General features: G+C 49.1%; 1 protein-coding gene across 1 annotated transcript in view; it reads left to right on the top strand.

The window, feature by feature from the left end:
• GRIK4 (glutamate ionotropic receptor kainate type subunit 4) overlaps positions 1 to 26988 on the top strand; it is a 171013-nt gene that overhangs the window by 51406 nt on the left and 92619 nt on the right. Inside the window, exon 2 of the mRNA XM_014257316.2 lies at positions 7674 to 7805. Coding sequence (XP_014112791.1) covers positions 7724 to 7805 — 82 coding nt within the window. The 5' untranslated portion in view covers positions 7674 to 7723. The remainder of the gene's footprint in view (positions 1 to 7673; positions 7806 to 26988) is intronic.

Here is a 26988-nt window from a genome sequence, read left to right as displayed (position 1 = left end):
GAGTCTTCTGCTGAATAAATGTGGCATAAAATCTGTCAGGAGAGCCACTTTAGGTAGGAAAAAAAACCCAGGTGTACACGGAAGGGTTTGTGCTTGCCAGGGGTGGGGAGGCAAAACCCAAAGCTTTTCTTTGTCTTTAGAGAAGATTTTTGACCTGCTCAGAATCTTTATGCAAGGCAGATAACACTCAGCCTTGTATTTTGTGCTCAGAATGGTCAAGGAGTGAGGGCTGGTCAGGGATTGAGAGCTGGTCAGGGATTGAGGTGATGGTCAAGGACTGAGGTGATGGTCAAGGACTGAGGTGATGGTCAAGGATTGAGGTGATGGTCAAGGATTGAGGTGATGGTCAAGGATTGAGGTTATGGTCAAGGATTGAGGTTATGGTCAAGGATTGAGGTGATGGTCAAGGATTGAGGTTATGGTCAAGGATTGAGGTTCTGGTCAGGGATTGAGGTGATGGCCAAGGATTGAGGTGATGGTCAGGGATTGAGGTGATGGCCAAGGATTGAGGTGATGGTCAGGGATTGAGGTGATGGTCAGGGATTGAGGTTCTGGCTGTGGGATCAGAGGAGCAGAGCTGCTGTGGCCACCTCTGGCCCCTGTTTCATTGAGAGCTCGCTGTCCTTCCCAGCTGGGACAAACCCTTCCCTTCCTGCAGCCTCTCCTCTCCCCCAGCCTGGTGGTGATTTTTCCTCTCAGATAACAGCTCCAAGCCAATTAAGAGCATCTCACACAGTCCTCACCATGGGAGACCACGGTGCTTTTAACTGCTATTGTTTGTTAATAAAAATAAATCGTGGGCACCAGCGGAGGGAGGGAGAGAGGGAATCCCACATGGCCTCGCTTTTCTCTTTTCCTGGTGTTTTTTCAATTGGTGGATGGTCACAGCCAGGGAGGTTTGGGCAGATGATGTGGGGAGGAATGTGCTGGGGGTGTTATCATATATGTATTATCATATATTATGATAATATATGATAATATTATATAATTATTATTTATTTATATTGATCTATTTGTTATAATATATTTTATATACTATTAATATAATATAATATAAATTAATATATAATATATAATATAATTTAATATTATATATTATTAATATATTTATTTATATATTTAAATTTTATTTAGTATTTATTATTATTTATGTGTTTTGATAATTGAATTTATTTAAAAAAAAAATCAAACTTTTGACATTTTTCTAAATATTTGCACAAATATTGGGGTGTTTTCCTCCCAGTGCTCTGTGCATCCATCACATGGTGTGTTTGCTCAGCAGCCACAGGATTTCCTTTGTGGAAGGCTTTAAAGGAGGGCAGGAAGGGCAGAACTGCTGCATCTCCCAGGGCTTTGCAGTGCCTAAATCCCCAAATTTCCCAAATTCCCAAATTCTCATTCACTCCTCTGTGCTAGCAGAGCTCTCAAGGACTGAGTGAGCCTGGGAGAGCTGATGGGGAGTGTGATAAACCTGTGGGGGAGAGGAAAATTGAATAAAGATGTCCTGTGACTGAAGTCTCCTTGTGTTCACAGGTCCGGGGTTGATAACGCTGGGGGAAATCTCGCTCTGAGATAGCCCAGCCTGTGCCAGGAATTAGGATGGGGACACGCTGCTTTTATCTCTAAGCAGTGGGGGGAAATTTGATCAGGCTTTGCTAATTCTGGGGAGGATTGAGAAGGGTGAGATGAGAGGACTCAAGGCTGGGGAGAGAGAAAGTTAAAGAAAATAATCCACAGCAACGAGAAATGTCAGGAATACATTTGTCCTTCTGCTTCACTGCCTCCAGAATTCTTTTCTCCTTGAAGTTTTCTTGCTTCTTTTTCTGGAAGTCACGAAGGGTGGAGGGGAAAAAAAAAAGAAGGAGAAGAGAGGGATGAAAGAACACAGCTAGGGGAATGAAAATAATAATAACAATAAAAAAAATCCATTTTTTTTATCAGCTCAGCAGGTGCTTATCACTAATATCACCTTCCCTGAGCTGTCACCTGCTGGGTGTTACCTGGAGAGGTGATGGGGAGCCCAGGGCTCCTTTCATCCCCCTGGCACCTGGGGAAGGGAGATAGCACAGCTCTGTGTCTCACCCCCTCCAGCCCTGGCACTGGTGTGAGGGGAGGCTGTGAGCACAGCAGCCTCTTTAATGCTGATGGAATCGAAAAAACGAGACGTGGTTTTTAGAGGAACGTAGAAATTGCCAGACTGGAACCGAGCTCTGCTTCATGTTGTTAAGTATCCTTTTTAAGCAGAGGCTGTGTGAGGAGCCTTGTCCCGAGGGCTGACTCTTCCAGCCCTCAAAAACAGGGAATTCACCAGTTCCTTGCAGCGTGGAGGGTTTACACCCCATCCAAACATTAATCCGTGTTTTTTTTTTTTTCCTTCAAATTTCCCACTGCAATTCCAGCCATTCTCTTTATAGATGTTGATCCTTCCCTCAGCCCCGAGGTTTTTTTTTGACATTACCTCGTGGTAATGATTTACCCGTGCTAATTATGCTTTTTTTTATTTTTTCTTTGCCGAGTGAAACATATTGGTGGTGGCTTTAAATGGAGTGATTTTTCAGTTTAATTGAACTTACATCTTTGTGGCCCCAGGGCAGGCTGTCAGTGGAGCTCTCCCCTCCCCCTGAGACACTTTTTGGAGCCACTTGTTGAAATGTTTTTCAGGTTTTCCATGTTCTCCTCCCCTTGCCTGTTCCATTCAAACCCAAGCTCTCTGCAAAAGAAGCTTTACAAAAGGCAAGAGCTCTCTTTGCCTGTCGAAAGAATGAAAAAGGCCCCATTAAGTTGTTTGTTGATATTCCAAGACAGTTTTTTCCCCAATTCCTTGCTGCTCTGCAGCTGTTAAATTTGTTGTCTCAGCTGTGAGGATTACTCCAGCTTTGCTCGAGCTGCATTTTCTCACCATTCATCAAGCTTCTGGTGAGGCAGAGAGAGATCCATCAACACCAAAGCCCCCTCCAAACTCCTGCTTGGGTAAAAAAAAAACTAAAAAAAAAAAATATATATATAAAAAATCTGCCTGGAGAAGGTGGAATTTGCTGCCAGGTTTTTCCAGGGTGTTTGTGGTTTCTCAGCTTGCAGGAGAAGGCGTGGAGTGGGGTTTGCAGTGTGGGGTTGCATCAGGATAAAAGGAACATGTTGGGATTTTTGGGAAGCCTGGGGCTGGCACTGCTCTCCAGGGCAGCTGCAGGAACAAGTTCTGCAGGGTGATGGCATTTTTGGAGGTGTGAGCAGGAATCACTGGCACAGGTGAGGAAGAAGTCGGTGCCCCTGGATCCCTGGAAGTGTCCAAGGCCAGGCTGGACGGGGCTTGGAGATCCTGGAATGGCGGGAGGTGTCCCTTGCCATGGTAGATGATCTTTAAAATCCCTCCCAAGCCAAAGCACTCCATAATTCCATGAAATAACAGCAGATTCCTTGAGTGTCCTTGTCAGAGGGAACAAGCAGAGAGGTGGCTGCTTTTCAGGGATGTCTTCTTTATCTCTGTGGCAGCTTCAGCAGAGGGGTTTTTTTTTGGGGTTTTCTTTCAGTGATTTAACATTTTATTTTGCCTTTTGCTCTACCATCTAAGAATTTTTCTGCAGAAATCTCCAAATAGCAGGACGCTGTGGTGATAGCAGTGAAGAAGAGCACCAGCTCACACAGTCATTAAAAATGTATCAGCAGTTTCAGAAGCAACTTGCTCCCTCTCGGAGGCAAATCGTCCATAATTCTGCTTGGTATTTAGAGACTTTTATCTCCAGAGAGAACACAAAACTCTCCAGTATATCCCTGATTTATTCTATTCTCTTGGATTTCCAGAGCTGAGAGATGAAAAAAGAAAAAAAAAGGGGGAGGGGGCTTAGCAGGGAAAGAAATCCATATTTGTGCTGCACGCAGGGGTCAGCTCGTGATCCAGCAGCAGCTTCTCAGCAAGGCACCTCCCACCCTGAAGGGCCCAGGGAACTCTTTCCCAGCCATCCCACTCTTTTTTTGGGGGAGCAGATTGGGAATGCTCCACAGACAGCTGTCCATCAAGCAGGCTCTCCCAGCCTGCTGTCAGAACAGGAAAGAGGAGCCACTAAAGCAGGAGCTGTGAATGCACAGCTCCTGACATGTTCTCGCTGGAAACTTCAGCAGGGGAAGTTGGTTTGATTTATTTTCAGCCAGCTGAGGATGAGTCTGGGATAAGTCATCTTCACATGCACGAGAATTAGTGCAGCAAGCTGCTAAATGGCTTTGTCTCTTCAGGGTTTTCTTGGCTTTCTGAAGTTTTATATTTGTGTTGCACGAAGGAGAGTTGTCCTCCTTCCCTCTCTTGAGTGGAATTTTGGGGCTGCACTGGAGTGGCCACAATTCACTCCTGTTTCACAGCATCTCCTGGGGAAGCGAGGGGCAGAGAAATGCACCTTGCAGCTGGAAGGCAGCTTGGGAGGATGAGGAGTTCAGCAAGGCAAAATTAATGTAAAAAATAAAATATTAATGTACAGTGAGGGCGTCTGAACTGTGCTCAGCACCCCGAATTCAGGGAGGAGGCAGCAAGTGGGGACTGGGCAGATGCAGAGGGCTGTGAGGATTGAAACACATCTTTGTTCATTTGAGAGTAACTTCAGTGCTGGGCTAGGAGGAAAATCCTCTCTCTCCTTCCTTCTCCTGAGTCTGGAATCCCAGCCTTTGAGCAGGTGTGCTGGTGGGGAGGTATCTTTGTGTTCCTCTCCCCAGGTATTGTGCAGTCACCTCCAGCAGCCAGATGGTCTGTGGGCACGGCTTGCAGGATCCTGTGTTTTCTGCTGTTTGGCAACCCCTGAGGTGCATTTCTGTTGCTGACAGCTGTTCCCTGTGCCCGTGCTCCAAAATCCAAGCCCTCCTGAGGGCTGGGGAATGTGTGAGGTGGAGCAGCATCCCCCTGTGCTCCATGTCCCAGGTAATTACAGCCCCGCCGCTCCCGGAGCAGAGCTCAGCGGGCGCCCTGGATTTATTGCTCAGCTTTGCTGTTCACTCCGAGCTGCTGATGCACAGGCAGCTGCTTTTGCTCAGGAATCTCCTGGGTAGCCTCTGCAGCAGGCTGCAAACCTGGAGCCTTGAGGTGTGTCCCTTGGGGAGTCACAGGAGCCTTTCCCCTTTCCCACAAGAGCTGTTGCTCCTTGTGCATTATTGTCTTTGCAGGGTCTGAAAAGAGAATCACTCTGTTTAACCTGTTCACAGCATGACTGAGCTTGGAAAAGCCCTCCCAGACCATCGAGTCCAAGCTGTGACCCATCTCCACCCTGTCACCACTGAGTGCCACCTCCAGGGATGGGCACTCCAAACTTTCCTGGGCAGCCCCTGCCAAGGCCTGAGCTCCCTTTCCATGGGGAAATTCCTGCTGCTGGCCACCCTGAGCCTCCCCTGGCCCAGCCTGAGGCCGTTCCCTCTCCTCCTGTCCCTGTTCCTGGGAGCAGATCCCAAATCCCCCTGGCTGTCTCCTCCTGTCAGGGACTTGTGCAGAGCCAGAAGGGCCCCCTGAGCCTCCTTTGCTCCAGGCTGAGCCCCTTTCCCAGCTCCTTCAGCCCCTCCTGGGACTCCAGCCCCTTCCCCACCTCCTTTTCTTTCCCTGGACACTCTCCAGCCCCTCCATATCCTTCCTTGAAGTGATTCCATGGAGCTTTGGCAGGGAATATTGGGGCTGTAAACTCCAGCAACCTCCTCGAATTTCAGGCAGGCGTTTCCCTCCTGTTTGGCTGGAAATTGAGGGGTTTGTTACCCCCTTTTCCCTGCCCTGGGCCTGGTCTGACATTCCCTACCAGGTGCTTCAGTCGAGCTGTGGTTGTTATCACCAGGCGCTGGCAAGGAAAGAACACTGGGGGTAGCAGTACGAGAAGTAGAACCTAAAATGACCTAAAAAAAGAGGAAAAGAGGGCTGTGAGTGTTGGGGAGCAGCTTTAGAGCCAGAACTGAGCACGAGGAAGCTCTTTGGATGTCAAGCCTCAAGCTGCCCTTGCTGTCCTGCTGTCTCCATCCCTGGGGGAGGGATGTCTTTGTGTGTCTGTGTGTGTTCCACGAGCTCCAGCTCCACATTCCGGGCTGTGAGCGAGTCTGACGTGATCCTGCTGTTTTGTCAATATCATGGAAAGTTTGGAAATAGCTGCTTCAAAGCTCCCAAATGATACCAGGCTCTGCAATCTGTCTCTGCCACTGCCAGAGCTTCTAAGTAACCAATTTCCCATGTGCTTAACCTTTTAGGGCTTCTCTTCCCCAGGAATTACTCTGGAAATCCCACTGAAAAGAGGCGGGGAAAAAAAGGAGAAAATTGCTATTTGCCCTTCACAGAGGTGGCTCACGGTTTTCCAGGTGTTTTTTGGGGAGTTTGTAGCTTTTAAAAATGGGTTGAGAGCGCTGAAATTGGGGGCTTCTTCCTGTGTCTGACTGACAGCTGAGCATGAGATCCCTCAATTTTCTGGAATTGGGATGCTGGAGGTGGGAGCTTCCCAAGGGAAGCGTGATCCAGGAAGGGATCAAACCCCAGGGAGTGGAGATGTCCCAGGATGCCTGGATTTTTCTTTCTGTGGCCTTGTCTCTGCATTTCCCGTCTGTGAAAGGGGATGGTCCCTGTGGAGAGAGCTGAGATAAGCTGGAGGAAAGTCTTAAATGTAATCTAAAAATAGATTAATTGGAAAATTGCAAGTAAAAGGCTGTGTCTTGCTCGGACAAAACTCCTGGTAACTTCAAAGGCAGATTAAAGACTTTGCCTGTGTCAGGACTTCAGTATTTGGCCCAAGAAGGAGACAAATGGAGGAGGGTGAGAATATTTGCCAGCAAGCTGGAGAAGGGAGAGATAAGGTAACAGATGAAACACTCAAAGTCAGCATTTAAGGACATTGCTGCCTGTGGAGATAATTTTATCAACTCCAGAGACAACCGTTTTTGTTTTTTTTTTTTTTTTCTATGAAGTAAAATCTGCCCTTTATGAAGCTGTTTAAAATGGTATTTGTTATAAATTTGATTAGCTGTGCTGCAGGAGCCTGCTGTGGGGGACACAGTGCCAATACCTGTGCTGATGATGAGTTTGTGGATTTTCCACCTCCTGCCCTTCATTTTGGTGGTCTGACTTTGGAACTTGGACCTCTGTGTGGTTGGGTGGTGGCAGCTTGTGTGAGGACAAAATAAAGATGCTCTTGGTCTTGTGCTGAATCCTCTTGCTCCTGAAAGGGAGGGAAGGAGGTGACTGGAACTGTGGAAAGGAATTGGTTTCTAGTTTGGTGAGGCCCAAGTGACTTTTGCCTCTTAAACCCTTCCCTCAAGTCATGTTTAGCTATGAAAATGTTTTGTCCCACCCGAATATCAGAAGTCAGTATTATATAATGAGTTGCAGGCTGCTCTGAGTGGAAAGAAAAAGGGGGGGTGGGGTGGGTGAGAATAGAAGTCAGAGATGTGACTCAATATTGATTTCCACTTGATTTTGTTGAAAAGCTAAAAATGCCAAGATGAAATATTTGGACTTTTCCTCGTGTTTGTTTCTTTTTTTTTAATTTTTTTTTTCCTTTTTTTGCAAGGAGCTCTCTGCCCAGTTTGATTCCAATCCCTGAATAATTCATAGCCTGTAAATATCTCCCTCCTCCTCGAGTAAATAGAGCTTTTGTCTGCAGGGCTGGGAGCTGAGTGATGCTGCTGGGGGAGAGCAGAGGGGCTCACGGGCTGTGTTTTGTGTCTCCCTGCAGAGTTATGTCATGCCCAGACCACCACAGGGCTCCATGAGGATTTATGGAAGATGCTCCGTGTCTTGGCGCCTCTGGTGCTCCTTCTGCTGTGGCTGATGAGGATCTGGGCCAGCCCTCATTCCCTGAGGATTGGTGAGTGCACACCTGGCTGGGGTTTGGGTTTATCCAGCGCTGTTTGGCTGTTCTGGAAGGATCCTTGGAGGGGGAGATGGCAGGGTGTCCCCATTCAGGTGGTGCTGAGGTTCTCACCTTCCTCCTGTAAGAGAAGTGCAGTTCATGCTGAGTGGGGACACTGAGCTCCTCCCTGAGTTTTGGGAATGTTCTCTCTTCAGTTTGTACCTGAAATGTAGTTTATGATGAGCTGACATGCTTGCTGAAGCTCCTCCCTGAGTTTTGGGAGTGTTCTCTCTCCAGTTCGTACATGAAATGCAATTTATGGTGAGCTGACACGCTTGCTGAAGTTCCTCCTTGTAGTTTGGGAATGTTCTCTCTTCCCTTTTGTAAATGAAATTATTTTATGGTGAGTTTACACGAGGAGCTCCTCCCTGCACTCACTCCTTCCCCTTGTAAATGAAATTAGTTTATGGTGAGCTGACACACTTGCTGAGCTCCTCCTTGCATTTCAGAAATGTTCTCACTTCCCTTTTGTAAATGAAATTCGTTTATGGTGACTTGACAAAGTTGCTGAAATTCCTCCCTGCATTTTGGAAATGTTGTCCTTTCCTCTTGTAAATGCAATGCGGTTGATGGTGAATTTCCATGTTTGCCTTGGTTTTCATGGTGTTGATGTTGCTCTTCCTGTGTGAATCCAAAGCCACACCTCAAAGAGCCACCGAGGAGCCAAACTCGCCCCTGCCGTGTCCCACCCCCTCTCCTAAACCCCACATAAAATGAAATATTTCTCTGTCACAAATATATTTGCTCTCCATCGATGACCAAGGGGTACCAGAGCCCAACCTGCCCCCAGTTCAAGGGTGCCACAAGAACATGAAAACCCCACAATTCCCCATTTGTGAGGAAGCCACACAAGTTCAGGCTCCTTTGGGTCGTGTTAAAAAGTGTTCAGGGAGAGGCACCATCATTTTCTGCGGATTAGGGAGCAGAAATACATCCAGAAACCTGGCAGTGGAGCTCACCTCACAGAACTGACACTTGCTTTGTTGTTTAGAAAGGAAACTGCTTCCCCTGGCTGCTCCTCCTGCAGCCACCAGCTGCCTTTATGAGCTATTTGTTGCAGATAAGCAGCTAATCCATTCCTGTCCCCATTTGCAACTTTCACAGGTGACACACTTGAAGTGAAATTACCTCTCCCCTCTGCTGGTGGAGCATGAGGCAGCTCAGGAAATATGGGGAGGGAAGGTGGAAGCTGGCAGGAGCCTGGCAAGGGTGGCCAGGTGTTTTATGTCCCTGGAATCCCTGATTCATGTGGAGCCCTCCCTGCAGGATCCCAGCTCTGCTGCCTGCATTTCACCTTGATGGGCACATCCTCCACTCCAGGAGGCAGGGATGGGGATGGAGGGTGAATTATCAGGATGCTGAAGGTGAAAATGCTTCATTTTGTTTTGTGTCCCGTCTTTTTGGGGAGCTCAGTGGGTTTTTGGGAGTGTGGGGATAAAAGGGAGCTCCCCTGAGAGCACAGAGCTGCACGCCTGAGGTCTCTTTGTTCCCCAGAGTGAAAAGTGAAGGTGTTTGAGACCTGGGATTGTGATTTTCAGCTCTTCAGGGCTGGAAACTCAAATTTGTGCTGCAGCTTCCAGGTGGGAATGGCAGCTGCCTTCCAGCTTGGTTTGGTTTGGGAGGTTTGATGAGTGTTGTTCCTTCAAGCCACAGTTTCATTTTTACGGCGCCTCCAACAAAAAAAGTTAATAAAAATAAAGTGCAGAATAAAAAGAGGGGGAAAAAATATTACCAGCAGCCCTGAAATCATTCCCAAATGCATGCTTTTGGCAAGGCAGGGAGATATGGTATCTAGCAACATAAATCAATGCTCTGCATAGGGAAGGGAAAACAGACCGGCAAGAACATTTAAATATTCAAAGAAAATGCGAGCAAACGTTTAAAGCAATCCTGAAAACCATCTGATAACGGGCTGCTGAAATGCACGGGGATGTGATCAGTAACGGGAGGTGAGCTGGGCAGGGTCAGGGTGGGTTCTTCACCAGGAAAAAAAGAGATTATTCCCTGCAGCTCTTGGCTTCCAGGCAGAAGGAAACACGGTGGTGCTGAGTCAGGGACACTTGGCTTGTGAACCAAGCCCTCAGCTTTCCTGCTGCTGCTTTTTTTGGGGTTTTTGGGTGGATCTTGGCCCTGGCAGCCCTCAGTGGAGTGGAGAGGCAGCAGATTGCTTCATCTCTGAGCACACAGTGAATTTCTGCTGCTCTGGACAGGACCCACAGCGAGTGTTGCATTGCAGTGAGCTCGAGAGGCGTCATCTGTGCAAGGAATTGAGCAGAATGTGGGCTACAGGGTGACCTTCCCCGTGCCTTTGGCTGCAGAGGAGCAGCCTGGAGGCTCCTGAACACTCTGCTTCTCTCCTTGATACACACTGGGGGGAAACCATCAGTGCAAACCTGTTTTTTTTTAAGCCTTGAATTGTTTGTTCCCTTCTGGTGCAGCCCTGGAGAAAATTTCCTTGCTCCTGTTTTTTTCTGGAGACCTTGGTGGGGAAATCCAGGTCTAAAAGCTTTATCCAAAAAGGTGATGTTGTACTAAGAATGCCTTGTGTCAGTTCCCTGCTCTGTCTGGGTGAATTATTGTCTCCATGGACCTCAAAAGCTGGGGCTGATCAGGGAGGGAATGAGCAGGCAGGGATGGGAATGTTCTCATCAGCTTTAAGAGCTCTGGGAGGGAAGGAATTGCCTCCAGGCAGCCTGGAGCCCTTGGAAAAGCCAGTGCAAGGCCTTCCAAAATATCCTGGCACCTCTTGCACAGGTTGTGTTGCATCCAGCCATCCCAAAAACCAAAAATCCTCAGCTCCCTCCTGTCCTCCAGGGTAGCATCTCCCCCTGGCCCTGCTTTCCTGCAGCACTCAGTGTGTGGGAGCAGCTCTGGGTTTGTTTTTTGTCTGTTCACTCATGCTCAAGGAAGTGTCAGGAAATTTGCCTGAGTTATTTACTGGGTTATTTACTCAGCCTCACCGAGCAGAGCATGGGGGCCCTAAATTGGCATTTTCTGGCTTGATTGATTTGGTGTGCTAAAGAAGCTCGTTTAAAATTCACACCCCAGCCAAAATTACAGTTTATCCATGGAATTGCCCTCACCAGGAGCAGGATCAGGAGCCCTGACAGAGGATCTGCTGACAAACTCCTTGCAAGGCCTCCTGTAGCCTTTCGGGATTGCCTGTGCCTGTGAAAATCCCTTCCCTGCCTCTGCCTCCCAGCTCTGCAGACTTTACACGACAACTCCAGCATCTCAGGGGGTTTTTGGGGCTGAAGCTCAATGTTTTCCTGCCCCACACCCAGGGGCTGTGCATCCACCTCTGGCTCAGCTGTCATTGCTGTCCCAGTGCTTTGTGGCTTCATCCACCAGAGAAGCAATTTCTAGTCCAAATCCTCATGAGCCCCACCCTGATGCTGGGGTGTCACAGGAAATGTCACTCTGGGTAGTTTGTCCTTGTTTCTGGGCATGATTCCAAAATTCTGGCGTGCCTAAAGGGCTGTGGATCTCCTGTGTCTGCTCTGAGGGTGGAACTAGAATCACGGGATCATGGAATGCTTTGGGTTGGTTTGAAGATCCAGTTCCACCCCCTGCCATGGACATCTCCCACTGTCCCAGGCTGCTCCAAGCCCTGTCCAGCCTGGCTTTAGACACTTCCAGAGATCCAGGGGCAGCCCCAGCTGCTCTGGGCACCCTGTGCCAGGGCCTGCCCACCCTGCCAGGGAACAGTTCCTTCCCAATATCCCATCTAAACCTGCTCTTTTTGAGTTTTAAGCCATTCCCCCTCATCCTGTCACTCCAAGCCCTTGTAAAAAGCCCCTCTCCATCTTTCCTGCAGCTCCTTCAGGCACTGGAAGTGAGGTCACTCCACAGCCTCTCTTCTCCAGGCTGAACAACACCAATTCTCTCAGCTTTTCACGTCAGGAAGATGTTCTTGGGGATCCCCAGAGCTGTGGAAAGCTCCTGGCATTCAGCTGTGTGCAGCAGGAGGTGGGAAGGGGCAGGCTGGAGCTTTTTCGGCATGGCTGTGGTTGTGTGGTGCCCCTTTATTCCCATCCCTCTGTCACGGCCGTGGGTAACAGCATCGTTTGTATGGCCCCAATCCCTGTGTAATCACCCTCCTGAAGGGTTTATGATACACTGAAGCACTTTTTCAGTGAGTAAAGGCCCCAGAGCTGCCCTGCTGGGTGCAGTTTGTCCATAGCTGTGTCTGAGCTGGAGGGCTGAAGCAAGGGAAAAGCGAGCATTAAAGACTCATGAGATAAAAATGAACGATAAGGGCAGAGGAGTTGTGGATAGATTAGTTCAGCTCCCTCAGGACACACTGAATTCTCCTGCAGGCACCGCAGGGAAGATCCCACAAGGCAGAATTAGCATTTTAAAGGGTGCTGGTGGCTCTGATGATGAAGGTGCAGCCAGCCCCTGGGTGCTGGGGAAGGAGGACGCTGATGTCAGCAGGTACCAAATTCTTCCTCCCAGGTGTCAGGACGAGGGGCTGGGGGAAGAAACCCAGCTGTGCCTTTCACTGGAGGCAGGCAGTGAGGCTTTGTGGCACATTTTGTGCCGTGCCCAGCTCCCCACCTCCTGTTTGCAGCTGGCTCCCACAGCTTGAAACTCCTCTTCTCCCTCCTGCTGGAAACATTTAACACACACAAAGCACAAACTCCTTTCCTGGTGCAGCTTTGCCTTAGCCAAGCCCTTTGTGGATGCTGCTGATGGATCTGGAATGAAGTGGCCGTGGATTTGCTGTTCCCCAGCAGAGGAATGGCCTTACCCTGGCTCTGAACCCGGCCAGGCTGCTGTGATCAGCCCAGAGCACAGGAAGAATCTGCAGGGCTCACATGGTGGTGCTGTTGCTGGAAAACCTCTCCACTTGTCACTGGGATAAGTGTTTAATCCCAGCCTGGCTTGGGGAGTGGGGTGGGAGGAGGGCGTAGTTACTGGGATACAATATTAATATTTCCCCCAATATTAAAAAGAGCCAGTTAAGTTCATTAAAGCGAAGTAGTTTTGTAGTTATTTATCATTTGCTGCTGGGGAGTGGTGAGGTAGAGAAAAATACAATATTCATCTGCTATCTGCTATTTCAATTCTGTTCTGATTATTCTTCTTGGAGAGCGATGTCTTATTTATGGGTTTTGAGTTATGTGCATAAATAGATTTTTGTTTTTAAATCACCTGTACAGATGCCAGGCCCTTCAGCAAAGCCTCATTTAGACTTACAGTGAATCACAAATGGTTTGGGTTGGAAGGATCTTAAAGGTTACCCAGTTCCAACACCCTGACACGGGCAGGGACATCTCCCACTGGGATCTGGTTGCTCTAAGCCCCGTCCTACCTGGCCTTGGACACTTCCAGCATCCAGGGGCAGCCACAGCTTCTCTGGGCAAGTGTTATCCTTGGATTGTTTGCAGTTCTCCCCAGGTGTTGTGTTCCTGTGTTCCAGCACTGGGAAGAGTGGCTGCCACTGCCCCATCTCCTTTACCCTCTCTGTCCTGAGCGATCTCGTTACGGCAGCTCATCCACGGAGACTACTCAAGGATAAAATGAGATGGTTTTTATCAGGAAAAGGCAGCTGAAACTGTTCAAAGAGGGGCTGGTGACTGGTGCAGTCATTTATCTACCCTGCTTTTCTCTGGAATGATCCTGTGGAAGGTGTTTTCTTGAGCGCTTTTGCTGCAGGATCCCGGTGCAGGGTGTTGAGGCTCAGCCGGGGTCGGTGGTGGGCACCGGGCGGTCTCCGTGTGCAGGTGGGAGGTTTGCACGTTATTCCCACTAAACCTGTGGATGCAGATTTTCCTGGGGCTGTGCTCAGCACCCTGGCAGCCTGCAGAGGCAGGAGGCTCATTCGCACCATGGAAGTGTGAGCAGAAACTGCGGGAGGAGCGCGAGCGCTTCCGAGTGGGAACTGGGACCAGCCGCCAGCGGGTTCCTGAGGGATGCACAGACCCTGAGGGATCACAGATCCTGAGAGATCACAGATCCTGAGGGATCACAGATCCTGAGGGATCACAGACCCTGAGGGATGCACAGATCCTGAGAGATCACAGATCCTGAGAGATCACAGATCCTGAGGGATTCACAGATCCTGAGGGATTCACAGATCCTGAGGGATCACAAACCCTGAGGGATTCACAGATCCTGAGGGATCACAGACCCTGCAGCCCTGCTTGGCTTCGATTTTCAGCAGTGGGAGAGCCCTTTCTGGCAGAGTGACAGGACTGGGTACCAAAGAGGGAGGGATTGATGGCTTCCTTCATCAGTTGGGGGTTTTTACACAGATTTTATGTGCTCAAGGTTGGATGAGTTTGGCTTAAGAATCAACCGAGCCTCATCCTGCAGGGAAATTTAATGGAAAAAAGAGGGGATTTGGTGCAGAGCAAAAAAAACTCCATGATAAAAAAAGGGGATTGGTGCAGAGCAGGGAAACTTCATGGAAAAAAAGAGGGGATTTGGTGCAGAGCAAGGAAGGTCCATGGAAAAAAGAGGGGATTTGGTGCAGAGCAAGGAAAGTCCATGGAAAAAAGAGGGATTTGGTGCAGAGCAAGGAAAGTCCATGGAAAAAAGAGGGATTTGGTGCAGAGCAGAGTGAGCTGCCCTGCAAGGAGAAGATGTCCAGGCACCAGGCATGTCCATGCCCAGCAAAGCAGTGCCCCTTGCCTGGTGAGGGAAGGCTCTGCCTCTCTCCAGGCTGCAGCTTTGCCACATAAAACATAATGAGCTCCTCGTCTCCAGCGGAGGAATCCGGCACTATAATAATATGAATAATAAATAATAAGCAGATTTATATTTTAGATCAGTGCCACGGGGCACGGAGCGAGGAGGGACGAGGAGTCAGCCAGACAGATCATCTCTTTCCATCTTTTGCACCTCTGTGGCGGAGTTATTTTTCCTGATCTGTTCCTATTCATTAATGTCCGAGAGGCAGGTTATATTATCCACCCCAGGAGGCCTTTAAGCTTTGTTTTGATTCATTATATATCCACATACATATTATATAGATATAGATCTCTCTGTGCAGAGCAGCTGGATGGGGAAACCGGCTGGTAGTTATGGAAAAGAGCCACGTTACTTAAGCAGCAAATCAACGTTCTATTTCTTCACTCTCTTGTTTATTGAAAGCCATTTAGCCACCAGCACGGGGGAAGCTGCAGTGCCCCTGGGCACAGCAGCAGCTGCTGCCCTGGCCTGTGTGGCTTGGTGGTTTTGGAAGGTGACTGGGTTGGAAGCAGGTGCTAATTCAGCAGGAAAAGGGAAATTTAAGGAGAGGAGCCAGGGAGAGAGGGGTTGGTCAGTGGGGAGGTGACATTTATCTCTTCCAGGCACAGTCCTGAGCTGTGGCAGGGTGATGGGCATGGGTAGGTGCATGTGCAGAATTTTGTATCAAAGGTCTGGATTTTTACATTTGTTCCTGAATATTAAACATTCTCCCTGAGCCAAGGATCAGGATCTGAGAGTCATGTAACTTGTTTTATATCTAAATACAGTTCCTGCCCCTGGGCAGCACTTTGTGTATTTAGCTGCTGAGCCACTTTTAATACAGACCTTTTTGCTTCCCACAGAGGAAGCTACTGATAGCAAGATCCACTCTGCAATTTCTTTCATTATTTTTTCATATATATATATGAATAAAAAAGTCAATTACATGAATGAAAGATCCTTGGTTGCCTGCCTAAACAGCTGCCAAAATGAATTCCAACTTGGAGCCAAATTCAGCAAAGCTGGAATTTCTGCAGAGAGCTCCAGTGTGGCGTGAGATGGGATTGTGCAGGAGGCTGCATTACAGATTCCTGCTGCCCAGCCCCTCGCCCCTGGCTATCCGTGTGGGCAGCCAGCAAGGATGGATTTCACTTCTCTGCAGGGCTGGATTAAATCTCCTCCTCAGAGCCACCACGCTGCCAGGCTGCTGCCTTGGCATCCAGAGCACCTGGGCACTTGGAGCTCCAAATCCCTTCCTCCCCACAGACCAATTAACTTGTGTGTAAAGAATCATCTGAAGTGAGCAGGAGAATTTTGGGGATGTGGGCAGGAGCTGGGTGGAGTTAGAAAATCTGGATAAGCACAGAGAGGGAGGCAAATCCTCCACAGAGGCAGGAGCAGTTCTGGGAATGACTCCTGAGGATGGGGATCTCTGGATGCCTGGCTGAAGAACGTGTTCCTTGTTTTTAGGGAAATGCAGGTCTGTAGTGAGCACAATGTGATTTGAAGGTCCTTTTCAGGCAGTGAGGGGGAGAGAGCCTTGCCTTATTTTAGGTAGGTGCCCAATTTCCTCAAGGTGAGTTAAAGCCGAATTTGTCACCAGGGAGCTGTTGGAACCTTTCTGGGAAGGGCAGGGCGAGGATGGAGATGGGAGAAGGAAGACAAAAATCCACTCCAGCTCCAGCCTGTGGGAGCAGGGCTGAGATCCCCACCCTGGCAGTTCAAGGAGGGGTTTCTTTGTGCTCCAAGCCTCGTGCTCGGGGTTTCTTCCTCCTGCTCTGTTACTCTTGGCACGTTCCCGCGTCCTTTCTCCGTGGATGGGTGGGTTGCAAGCTCAGGAGCTCTCCAGGCTGAGCTCAGTGAGGTGTTAAAGCCCTCTTGACGAGCTTTAGGCACTGCAGGGCTGCTGGGCAACCTTCCCAGAAGAGGAGCTTTTGACCTAGCAGGGCACTTCTCTCGAGTGCCCCTCTGCAGCTAATTGCTGCTGGCTCGCTGTCAGATCAACACGGCCCCTGAGAGGCTGAAATCCCAAATTGCCCTGGCTCGTGTTCAGCAGCTCCCATTCTCCACATCCAGGTGTTGGGGACGTGCAGCACTTGGAAAAGTCCCAATTCCAGAAGGGGAGAGCAACCTGCTGACAAAGCAGGGGGAGTGCTGGGTCCTGCCTCTCCTTCCTCCCAGCTTTGTGCTCCTCTTCCTCCTCTTCTCCCTCGCAGACACCACACTGTGATGAGATCAAAGCTGGAAACGAACCCCACTGCGGGAAAAGGGAAGGATGGAAAGACGTAAAAGAATGAAATTTTTGCTTTTTTGTGGGATGTCAGCTGTGAAGAGCAGGGGAGCACGTGGGAGAGAAAGGACAACACCCAGGGCACAGTCCATGGCAGAAAGGGCTGTGAGCAGGCTGGGAAAATGGGGAAATGGGGGTTTTCATTATTGGGACAACCATCCAAGAGCATCGTGTCACATTCAGGTGCCATCACAACCCAGAACCCTTCTTTTGGGGTGTAATTTGCAGAGGAGAGGAGTGTGGGCAGCCTGGAAGCAGAAGGTGAAGATCCTGGCGGGAGGAGAGCTCGGAGAATGCAGATGTGACAGCAGAGAGCTGGAGCTGGGAGGGATCTGAGAGCAGCAGGAGCAGCTCAGCCTGGCCTTGCCCTGACTCCAGCCTGCCAAATGAGGGCTGTGGATGTCAGGAGGCTGCAGGGAGGGATGGCTGCTTTTCCTTTTCATCACTAATGAATTCTTCTTGCACCTCCAGACACTGTAGGGGTTTGGAGGGACTAAATGGAACTTTATGTGAAAGTGATGGCTGAATGTCAATGCTGCCGTCGGAGCCAATTTGGGAGCTGGAAAGTGCTAAAAGAATTAAGATTGTTAAATGGAAATAAGTCTACTTGGTTGAGATAAAATAGGGTTTAAATGAGTGAAATTATCAGTGGATTACCCTTGTTAGAGCACTGCCTTATTTAATAAACTGGGTTTTAATCTGCTGCGAGCATTCCTGAAGGGAAAGCTCAGCCTGTGGAGGTGCAGGGATGTGATGGAGGGGAAGGACCAGCGGTGCCAAAATCCTCTAGAATGGAGCCACAGGAGCAAGGATTTGCCCAGGAGTGCTTTGTACTTTCACAAGGATCACTGTTCTCTGCTTTACAAGTGGGTTGATCTTTGTTGGAGTTTCTCTCGCTCCGGAATTGGGGTGGGATCACCTAAGAGTGGGGATCACCTTGATACCTCTGCATCCCTCATATCCCTGAGGAATATTTTTAGGGCAGAGCCACACAGTCCTGCATCCTTTTTGGGGTAAATGGATGCACTCAGAGCTCCCCTGGAGCCCTGGCAAGGAGCGATGCAGAAGGAGAAGCCTCTTGCTGCATTTAGGAGGGAATGAAAATGCTGGAAATCTTGAGTGCTGCAATTTTACCTGGAGAGAGAGTGCAGTAATTAGTAATGACCACTGATTACCTGCTGCTGGAGGAGCAGAGCTGGCACAGAAGAGCAGCCAGGTGTTCTGGGCCAGCTTTACCTGTCCACCTGGCTTAATGCAGATGTCACCTGGAACCTCTCGTGTGCTCCTGACCCATCTCTCTGTAGTGGCAGCGCTGAAAGCTGAACTGCTCCAAAATTTCCAAAATTGCCTATGGAGGGAAGGACCTGATCTCTCTCAGCACTTTTGGGACTTTGATTTTGGCTGGTGGAGCTCTGGGCCTGGAGGTGACAGTGCCTGGCCTAGAGGGGAGCATCTGGAACAAGGGACAAAAGCACAAGGAGGGATGAGGCTTGATTTTCTTCTTAGTTGTGCAACCCTGAGGTTCCAGAACATCTTGTGTTCTTTACTTGGAGGATTTGTGAATTTGTAATTTTTTTTTTACAGTCAGTTTTGAGAGAGAAATCAAGTCATGAGCGGGTTGGGAGGCTCAGGTGGGATTCAGGAATCCGGGATCAAATTCCAGCCTTTGGGTAACAAGGTTGTGGTTAACCTACCTGGATTATGCTCTTACCTGTTCAAAGGAGTCTGTCCTCTGTAAATATTCCATTTTTGGTAGCCTTGTTGTTGCCAGAAGGGCTGATAAAGCTGGCTGCAGGCAGAGCTGAGCCCATCCTGGATTTTTATCTCCTTTGCTGGTCTCTGTGAAGTTCTTGCATTCTCATGCAGGTGACATTGTGTTCAGGGGGAATTCAGAGCTGGGAGAATTGGAGAAGGCAAGGAAGGGGCTCTGTGAGGACTCCTGCTGGAGGGATTGCTCTTCACTCCCCAGGGCAGACTCCCAGGAGCTGGGCTGTCCTGTGAAATTATTCTTGCTGCAGAGGTGCAGGCCAGGATGAACGCCTAAGCTCCAGCCCCAGGCTCATCCCACACGAGCTCAAAACTTCTGTGATCTCCTTGCCAAGCCCAGGGGGCAGTGAGGGCTGGGAAGTTGTGATGTGGTGTCAGCCTGGGTTTGTCTGAGGATCATTCATTCATTGCCTCTCCCCTGCAGTCCCCAGGACCTGGCAGGATCTGTGCTTTGGGATGAATCTGTGCGTGCTCAGCATCTGACATCCTCCACCTTGTTCCACATCCTCAGTAATTGCATCAGGGCAGGATTGCCCTGCTCCCAGCCCTTCCCTTCCCCTGCAGAGAGCTTTTCTGGTCGTGCTCAGCTGCCCCCCACTCATCCACATTCCCATTTTTCCAGCAGCAAGTCCCTTCTGCTCTGTGTCCCTGGCACTTCAGGACTTCTTTTCCTCATCCCTTGCACAGAACAGAGCCTGGCTGCTGCAGACTTCAGTATTTATTATCCTCTTTCTACCAATTTTTTCTACCAATTACCAGTATCCAGTTTCTACCCATTTTAGCGTTTTTTGGCATTCTTGATTCTCTGGGGCCCCTGCTACCTTGGCAAGAAGAACTTTATCATTCCATCCATGCTCACAAATCCCATTATCTCAATGACCACAGAAGATAAAGCAAAAAACGCTGGAGTTGGCAAGGAAATACCTTGCAGTGCTCATGCAAAGTCATGAACACCCCGTATAATGCCCACCCCAGAGGTCTCATGAGCCACAGCTGAGTTTTTTAGGGCCAGGAGAGGCTGCAGTGGCTTTGCCCAGGTCTCCAAGTCCCCAGCATGAGCAGTCTTTGCCACAGGACAGCTCTGGCACCAGGCAGGCCCTGTGGCTGCCCAGCTTGGCACAACTGAGGAGCATCAACGTGGTAGGAGATGGTTCTGAGAGCCCAACTTGGATTTTGGAGCAGAAATCTCGTTTTCCTCGGCTGTGGTTGAAACCCTTCTCTTCCCTCCGGTCTTTGAATCCCATGGAGCATCTCATTAGGAGCAAATGATGCCTCAGGCAAGTGGAGCTGTAGAAAAGTAATTTTTATTAAGCACCCTCGGTGGTCAGAGCTGCTTGATGAGCTCTGGGGTTTTATTTGCAGGCAGCTTGGGTCGTTGTTGGGCAGGAAAAGGCTCTGAGCTCCCTCCAGTCCCTGTCTCCAGGGTGCTGTTTTCTACCTCTGCCCTCAGTCCCTTCAGCCCTGCGAACACTGCTGTCCACTCTGAGGACAAAATGAGTGGGAGAGCCTGGGTGGGGCAAGAGAAGGGATTCAAGGTGCCTGCAGCTCATCCTGAGTGCAACACAGACACAGATTTCCCTGGAAAAAATAGATGTAAAGAACCCAGAGACTGATGTGGCTTTTTGCTGGTGAGCCAGAGAGGGATGGGTTGAAGAGCTCTGGAAAATAAAGCAAGACAGGGGGTGTGAGTGAAGGTGTTCACACCTCAGGTAACCCTGTTGGAGGCTCTGCTGCTGCACGGGGTGGGATATTTCCACACTGAGCTGAAAACCTGGAATCTCTGCTGCCTTTGTTCCTCCTTCTTCTCACAGAATTCCCAGAGCAGCTGGGGTTGCCCCTGGATCCCTGGAAGTGTCCCAGGCCAGGTTGGAGCAAGCTGGGATAGAGGAAGGTGTCCCTGCCCGTGGCAGGGGGTGGAATGAGATGATTTTAAGTTCCTTTCCAACCCAACCCATTCTGGGATTTTATGATTTCCTGGTTCCTGCCCTTTTGAATGACAAACTGTGACGGATCCGTGGCTGTTTGTTGTCCCGGGGCTGTCAGATTTCATTGTGAGGAAATGAGAAGCATTTTCAGGCATTAGCTGGCAGCACAGAGAGTTTTAGAGTAGCAGTTCATGCCACTGAACATGCTTTTGGAAGATGTGTCCTCATGCTTGGAGAATCAATTAACCTCGAAAACATTTGGTGGCTTGGTTTGAAGAACACTGGCTCCGAAAATTTCCTCTCCTGCTGCTAAAATCAGCCACCTTCAGCATGAAGCATGGATGGTTTCTAGCACTGAAAGGTGAAGTGAGAACAAAAAAGAGAATAAAATAACAGCATAATGCCAGAAGAAATGAAAAAAAGAAACCCAAAAACACCCAAAAAAAACCCCAATAAAACCAAAACTAGAGCATCTGTGTGACTAAAACCCCTCTGAAAAGCAGTCATTTGCTGAATATATTTTGTTTTAAATGTCCTGGCTCTGTTCTCTGCTCTTCCCCACCCTCCCCATCTGGAAACCATCCAGCATTATCCGTGCTTGAAAAGGCAGCACTGCCTGCGTGTTCTGCCCGAGCCAGCACCTGCAGGGAGCTGCAACAGGTCCCTGTCTGTCTGCTCCGTGCTTTTGGAGCTTTTTTTGGGGTGGAAAAGCAGTGGGAAAGGGCACCCTCGCCTGCTCTGCTTGCAGGGTCAGGACACAAAAGCTCCTGCACTCCTGGGAGACTCCTGATCCTTGGAATATCTTCCCTCCCCTGCTGGTTTCATGGATTTCTCTGCCAGAGCTGAATTAAAGCAGCTTTGGGGGGAAAGTGTTACAACCTCCTTGACCTAAAGTTCTCACCCCAGCAGCATCATCCTTCTCTGCTCCACAATGGGCTCCAGGAGGGCGGATTTTGCTTTCAGTTGCAAAAAACTGAAAAATACAATGGGGATTTAATGCAGGAATCGCTGCTTACATCTCTCACCTCTTCCTCCCTTCCGATTCTGGCAGCAGAGCTCGGCCCTGGGTTTCGAGGCATTCAGGATTAAGCATTTCCAGGAAAAGCAGCAAATTCTGGCTTCCCCTTCTCAGAAAACCCTTCCCTGGCTACTAAATCAGAATGGATTCAGTTAAACAGCTGAGGATCTGGAAATGTGAAATATTAGCCTTGGGTTTGTGTGTTTTTCCAGGCAGGTTATCAACACCTGAGCAGGTGAATTTCTTGTTGCACCCAGAGCAGCTGAGAGCTGTGGTTGTTCTACAGGGCTCTGCCTGGGGTTTTTCTGCTTTTTTGTAAGCCTGGGCACGCCACATTCATGCTTTAGATTTCAGTCTCAGCTTGCTAATCTGCTTTCTGACCTATAGAAGAAAATAGCTGGTAATTATTTGTTTACTTTGCGCAATTCAACTGTGCAAGAGCTTCCTTAGAAGAGCCAGGCTGGGTGATTAGGAGGGGAGGTTTATTTTATTTTGGTTTAGTTTATTTTGCCTGGCACGTTGTCTTTTCATTTGGAAGGGCTGAATTTCTTGGGGGGATTTTGCCTATTTTAGGAGGCTTGAACTCCCTGGCTGCGTTAAGGAGTGAAAAATGAAGCAGAGAGGGGTTGTGTGTGGGGGGTGAAAAGTCAATTTTTATGTTCTGTGTTGTCAAGGTTTGGGAGATGGGGCTGGCCCGAGGCCATGAGCACAGCAGTGTCACCCTGATGGATTTGGATGGACTGTAAGGCACAGTTTTGGCTGATTATTTCTCAAATTCAGTCTGACCCCGTGCTGCACTGCAGTTCTGTGAAAGCAGGAGGGTGCTGAGTATCTTGCAGACAAAAACCTCTCTTCTGGGCTGGGATTATTCAACTAATCTCGTGATTATGGTGATAATCCCCTTTGCAGTGACACTCCTCTCCAAGGAGTTTTTCCCTCGGGCCCTTCCAAGTCCCAGATCCCATTTTCTCCTAATGCTGAAGTGCTCTATATTAAATTAAGGCGCTCTCAGGGATCAGAGGTGTAAAAGTCCTGTGGTATTTATTTAAAGCTTTGGAGTCTTTTGCCTGCCTGACCCTCCTGGGGCTTGTGGTGGGGATGGAGGGGAGGGGCTCTGCTCTTGCAGTAAAGATGGATTTTTATATTTCACCCCCTGTTTTTGGAGCACAACAAGCTGTGGCCAGTGTCACAGCCTGGCCAGTGATGCCCTGGACACTCTGGCTCTGAGGGCCAACTGATTCCAAGTAGTATTTTCCTGCAGGGAAATCAGCCCCTTTCCCTCTCCCGCTGCCAGGTGCTCGGCAGCAAATAAATATTTTGCTCACAACTCATTGGAGGTGGCATCTAACCAGATGTGCTCTCACTTGGTGCGGCAGGAGATTTATTTGGTTGTCCATTTATAGCTTATTATTTCCTGCTGTCTCCCCCCTCCCCAGCCTAATAGCAGTTTGCTATCCACCAGGGTATACATTTTCTTCTGATTAAGTGCCGCTTAGCCGTTGGCTGCTTGCTCATTTTACTTTTATAGACACATTTACAGAGGCACAAGCGCCCAGGAGCAAGGGTAAGGAGAATGGAGACTCGCAACAGCTTGATTAGATTGGATTTTAATAAAGTTTCCAGCTAAGCTGCAGCACAACTATTCCTCAGTGTGCGGATGATCTCCAGAGGTCCCTTTCAACCCTGATTATTCCGTGCTGCTGGGGAAGGGGTTGCACAGCTCCTCACCTGGGCAGTGGGAGAGAATTCCCGTGGCATCCTTGACCAGCAGGGAGCTCTGAGCTCTGAATACCTCCGAGCTCATCTCTCTGGGGCGAGGAGAGATTTTTCTCCCGTCTTTCCGCAGCTGCTAATTAGTCGCAGATGATGAGATAATTTATAAAAATTAGGAGCGATTTTCCCTCATTGTGCTAATATAGCTTGGCAATAAAACTGCTCTTTTAAGGGGGTGACTTTTCCCTAATGCAGGGATCAAGGCTAAAAATACATCCCCGTGTAAGGCAGCAGAGAGGGGGAGCGTGCTCCATCACCACACGCTCTTTCAGAAGTTCATGGGAACCTCGAGAAGGAACTCAAATTGAAATGCAAATCCCAGCCTCGCTGCTTGGGAAGGAGATGTTTGATGGTGTCACCTTGGAGGCAGGGATTGGGGAGGAACCAGAATGCAGCAGGGGGCCCTGGCGTGGAGCAGACAGCGCGCATGCCGTGGGGGTTTTGGCAGGGAATCAGCACAGGGAAGGTCTCTGCTGTCCCCTTCCCCAGCAGTGCCAGTGACTCAGTGCCAGCTCCCCACGGCACCAGGCAGGAGCAGCAAGAGCAGAGCTCCGTGTGCTGTGCCCAGGGAGGGGGGCAGGAGCCGAGGGAAGGTGGGAGCAGAGCGGCAGAGGGGGCTCAGCTCCCAGCTTTGCCTCTGCTGCGCCACTGGGACACGTTCCCTGCAGAGCTGGTGGTGCTGGGATTTGTTCCCAATGCCATTTTTGTGTTTGGAAGGTGCTGTTTGCCCCTTTGGCTGGTTCAGGGTCGAGCCAAGCCTGTGCACACGTGTCTGCTCGGTCTAGTGGGAACTGAGAACCGGGGGGGGTTGCTGTGGCAGCTGTTTGGAAAAAGACATTCATTAGGCTGAAGAATGAATTTTCCATGAACTCAGAAGGCCTCCAGCGCTCCCTCAGGCTCCTAATGATTTTGTCACAGCGTTAATCCCTCAGGTGAGTGGCGGCATTTTGATATCAGCAAACAAATTACGTTTTCTGTGCCGATAACCCAATCCGGAGTCAGGCGTGAGAGCAGAAAACAATTCATCAGCTTCTAATGGGCCCTGCAGAAACCAGGCAGGGCTGGATCCAGCCACAGGGTGCAGCTCCCTGTGTCCCATGGCATTCCATGGAATGTCCAGAGGCACAGGACGCCTCTACAAGCACACCCAGGTAACCTGGTTTGGTTTTTAGTGACGCTCAGGATGCCCCTTCCTGACTGGAATTCTGTATTTTGAGAGGTAATGCCTGTGCTGGAGAGTTTCCAGGAAGGCAAATCCCAGTGAAATGGAGGCAAGGAGGATCAGCTGGTTTTTTTGCAACAGGTGATTGAGGATGTGGTGGGTACAGAAAGTTTTCACAGATTTAAGGGGAAAGTGGGGAGAGAAGAGCACTTAGGAGTTATTAAATATATAAACAACATCAGTTTCAGAAGTTTCCTAACCTGAGAGTAGCCCAGGGCCAGGAAGCTGTTAGCAGGAATTATTGGATGGACTTTTGCTTTGACAGTAACATTTGTTCTTACAATCCAGATATGAGGCAGAGGCACAGAGAAAATGAAAGGAGTTGCCTGTAGCAAGCTCTCAAATTAACACCTCCATCTCCCAAGCCCCAGCCTGGTGCAGTGTCCATCAAGGCCTGGGAAGTGTGGAAATCTGCCTGGGCTGTTAGCAACAAACAGAGGAGAATTGTGGCAGCAGTGATGCAGGTGCAGAGGGTGAAACCAGCAGGATCAGGGATGGGAGCAGCACCTGGGAGCTGGAAAATTCAGTTTGGAATCATCCCCTGGTTTGGTGGGGGCAGAATTAATGTAAACCTGTTTGGGTTTTGTCACATGAAAGCAGCCCCCCTCCCAATTCCACAGCTGAACGTTCAGTTCTGCTTTTTAATGCCATCCTTAAATATCTCCTTTGTCTCTGAATGGTTCTGTCCTGTGCTTTCTGGTGGGATTACCTTGCTCTCCCCATCTCTCCTGTGCAGCTTTAGTTCCTAGGAGGAGCAGGCTGTGTTCATTCAGCCTCTCTGGAGATGTGAATACACAATTCTTTCCAGCATTTTATTGCTCTCCCCTCTCATTTAAGCACCTTTACAGTTTTGGGTGCTTTGCTTTATCTGTGTCAGACACAGAGCCATGAGCATAACCTGGCTGGGACTCCAGGAGTTCACCATACCCTGGGTGAATTTTATCTGTGATGTGCCTTTGAATCTCCCACAGTCCTCTCTAGTTCAGTCTCTCAGACATTTTTTTCTTTGGTTTTCTTCATTTTTTCTTCTTTTTTTTCAAACTCAGAGCCTTCTGATGGTGCTGCCAACAGCTGTGTGGCCTCAGGCTGTGCTCTTGTCCAGCATGAGTGAGGAAACTGGAGTGAGGTGTGGACAAGAGGCAGAGCTGGGAAAGGGGCACAAAAATTCCCATGAAAATCAGGGAATCTGAGCTGGAATTTGGACCAGCTGGACTTGTCTCCTTGCATCCTTTAAATCTTTTCTTCTGTGACAGTTGCAAGAATGTTATTAGGCATTTATCTACTTGGATATGCCGTATCTATTTATCTAGAGAGCATAATGAATAATCCTGATTTAGATCCATCCATCCAAACATTAGCAAACTTGTGATAAAATCTGATCCTTTTATGCAGGGAACCCCTTTTACTGTGTTTCCTTCTGCTTTTATTCCTTGTTCTCATATTCCTTATGTTGCATGCAGAATAATTTGGTGTATTTTCTAGGATCCTTAAGCAGAAATTTTGGTTGTTATTGAGAATCAAATCACAAAGTTAATTACATTTATTTTGCAACTGGAAACAAATGTTAACTTGCAAAGACAAAAACTCAATTTCACTGTATTTGAATTCCTCTGATTATCAATGGAATGGGCTGGGATGGAACAGGATGGGATGGAATGGAGAATAGGGTGGGATGATATGGAATGGAATGGAATGGAATGGAATGGAATGGAATGGAATGGAATGGAATGGAATTCCAGCTGGTCCAGAGGCTGCAGGGAGATTAGGAAACCTTTTGTGGATCTGGCAGTGTGTGATGGCAGCGTGGGATGGGAAAAGCAGAGGAAAAAAGGGTGGAGCAGAGAGAGGATGAGGAGGGAAGCGCTCACCTCTCCTTAGCAAGTGCTGCTTGCTCTTTAAAAGGGAAAAAACAAACCTCCTGGGCCCCCTGGCCCTGCAGGTCACTAAAATGAGCACTCACTAGTGGCCGAATCAGGGGCTCCACACTTTCATTGCACTTGTAAGATCTATGGGTGTTTCCCAGCTCTGCCAGTTGCTCTGAGCTGTGGGATATCAGCATGGCCTGCCTGGGCAGAGGTTTGTGAAAATGTCTGGAGCCCATTAAGACACTTTTCCTGATGGGCCAGACCTTCCCTGATCTTCCATGCAGGGCATTCCCAGGGCCACAGCCAGGTGAGCTGCTGGCAGAGGTGTCCTGGAGCAGAGCAGCAAGGTCAGCTCATGGTGTAAAAGTCCACGCTACTGAAGGGCTGCTGAGGAGAATTTGTAGCTTCTGGACTGCTGCTGGGAGGCCTGGATGTAAATGACAATGCAGCTAATAAGGTCTAATTGGCTATTAAAGGAGGAAGCAGCCCTGGAGATGCAGAGGGCCAATTAACCCTGGGAGCCTGACACTGCTGCTGTGCAGTGATGTGTGAGGCCCTTCATAAACAGAGAGAGGACGGGGGCACTGCAGGTCCTTACCC

Source organism: Pseudopodoces humilis, chromosome 25, assembly GCF_049639895.1.
Source record: "Pseudopodoces humilis isolate 2021_Gansu_Grassland_sample_001 chromosome 25, ASM4963989v1, whole genome shotgun sequence".
Lineage (NCBI taxonomy): Eukaryota > Metazoa > Chordata > Aves > Passeriformes > Paridae > Pseudopodoces > Pseudopodoces humilis.
Note: the sequence above shows the minus strand (reverse complement) of the source record. Positions and strands in the feature narration are given on the sequence as shown.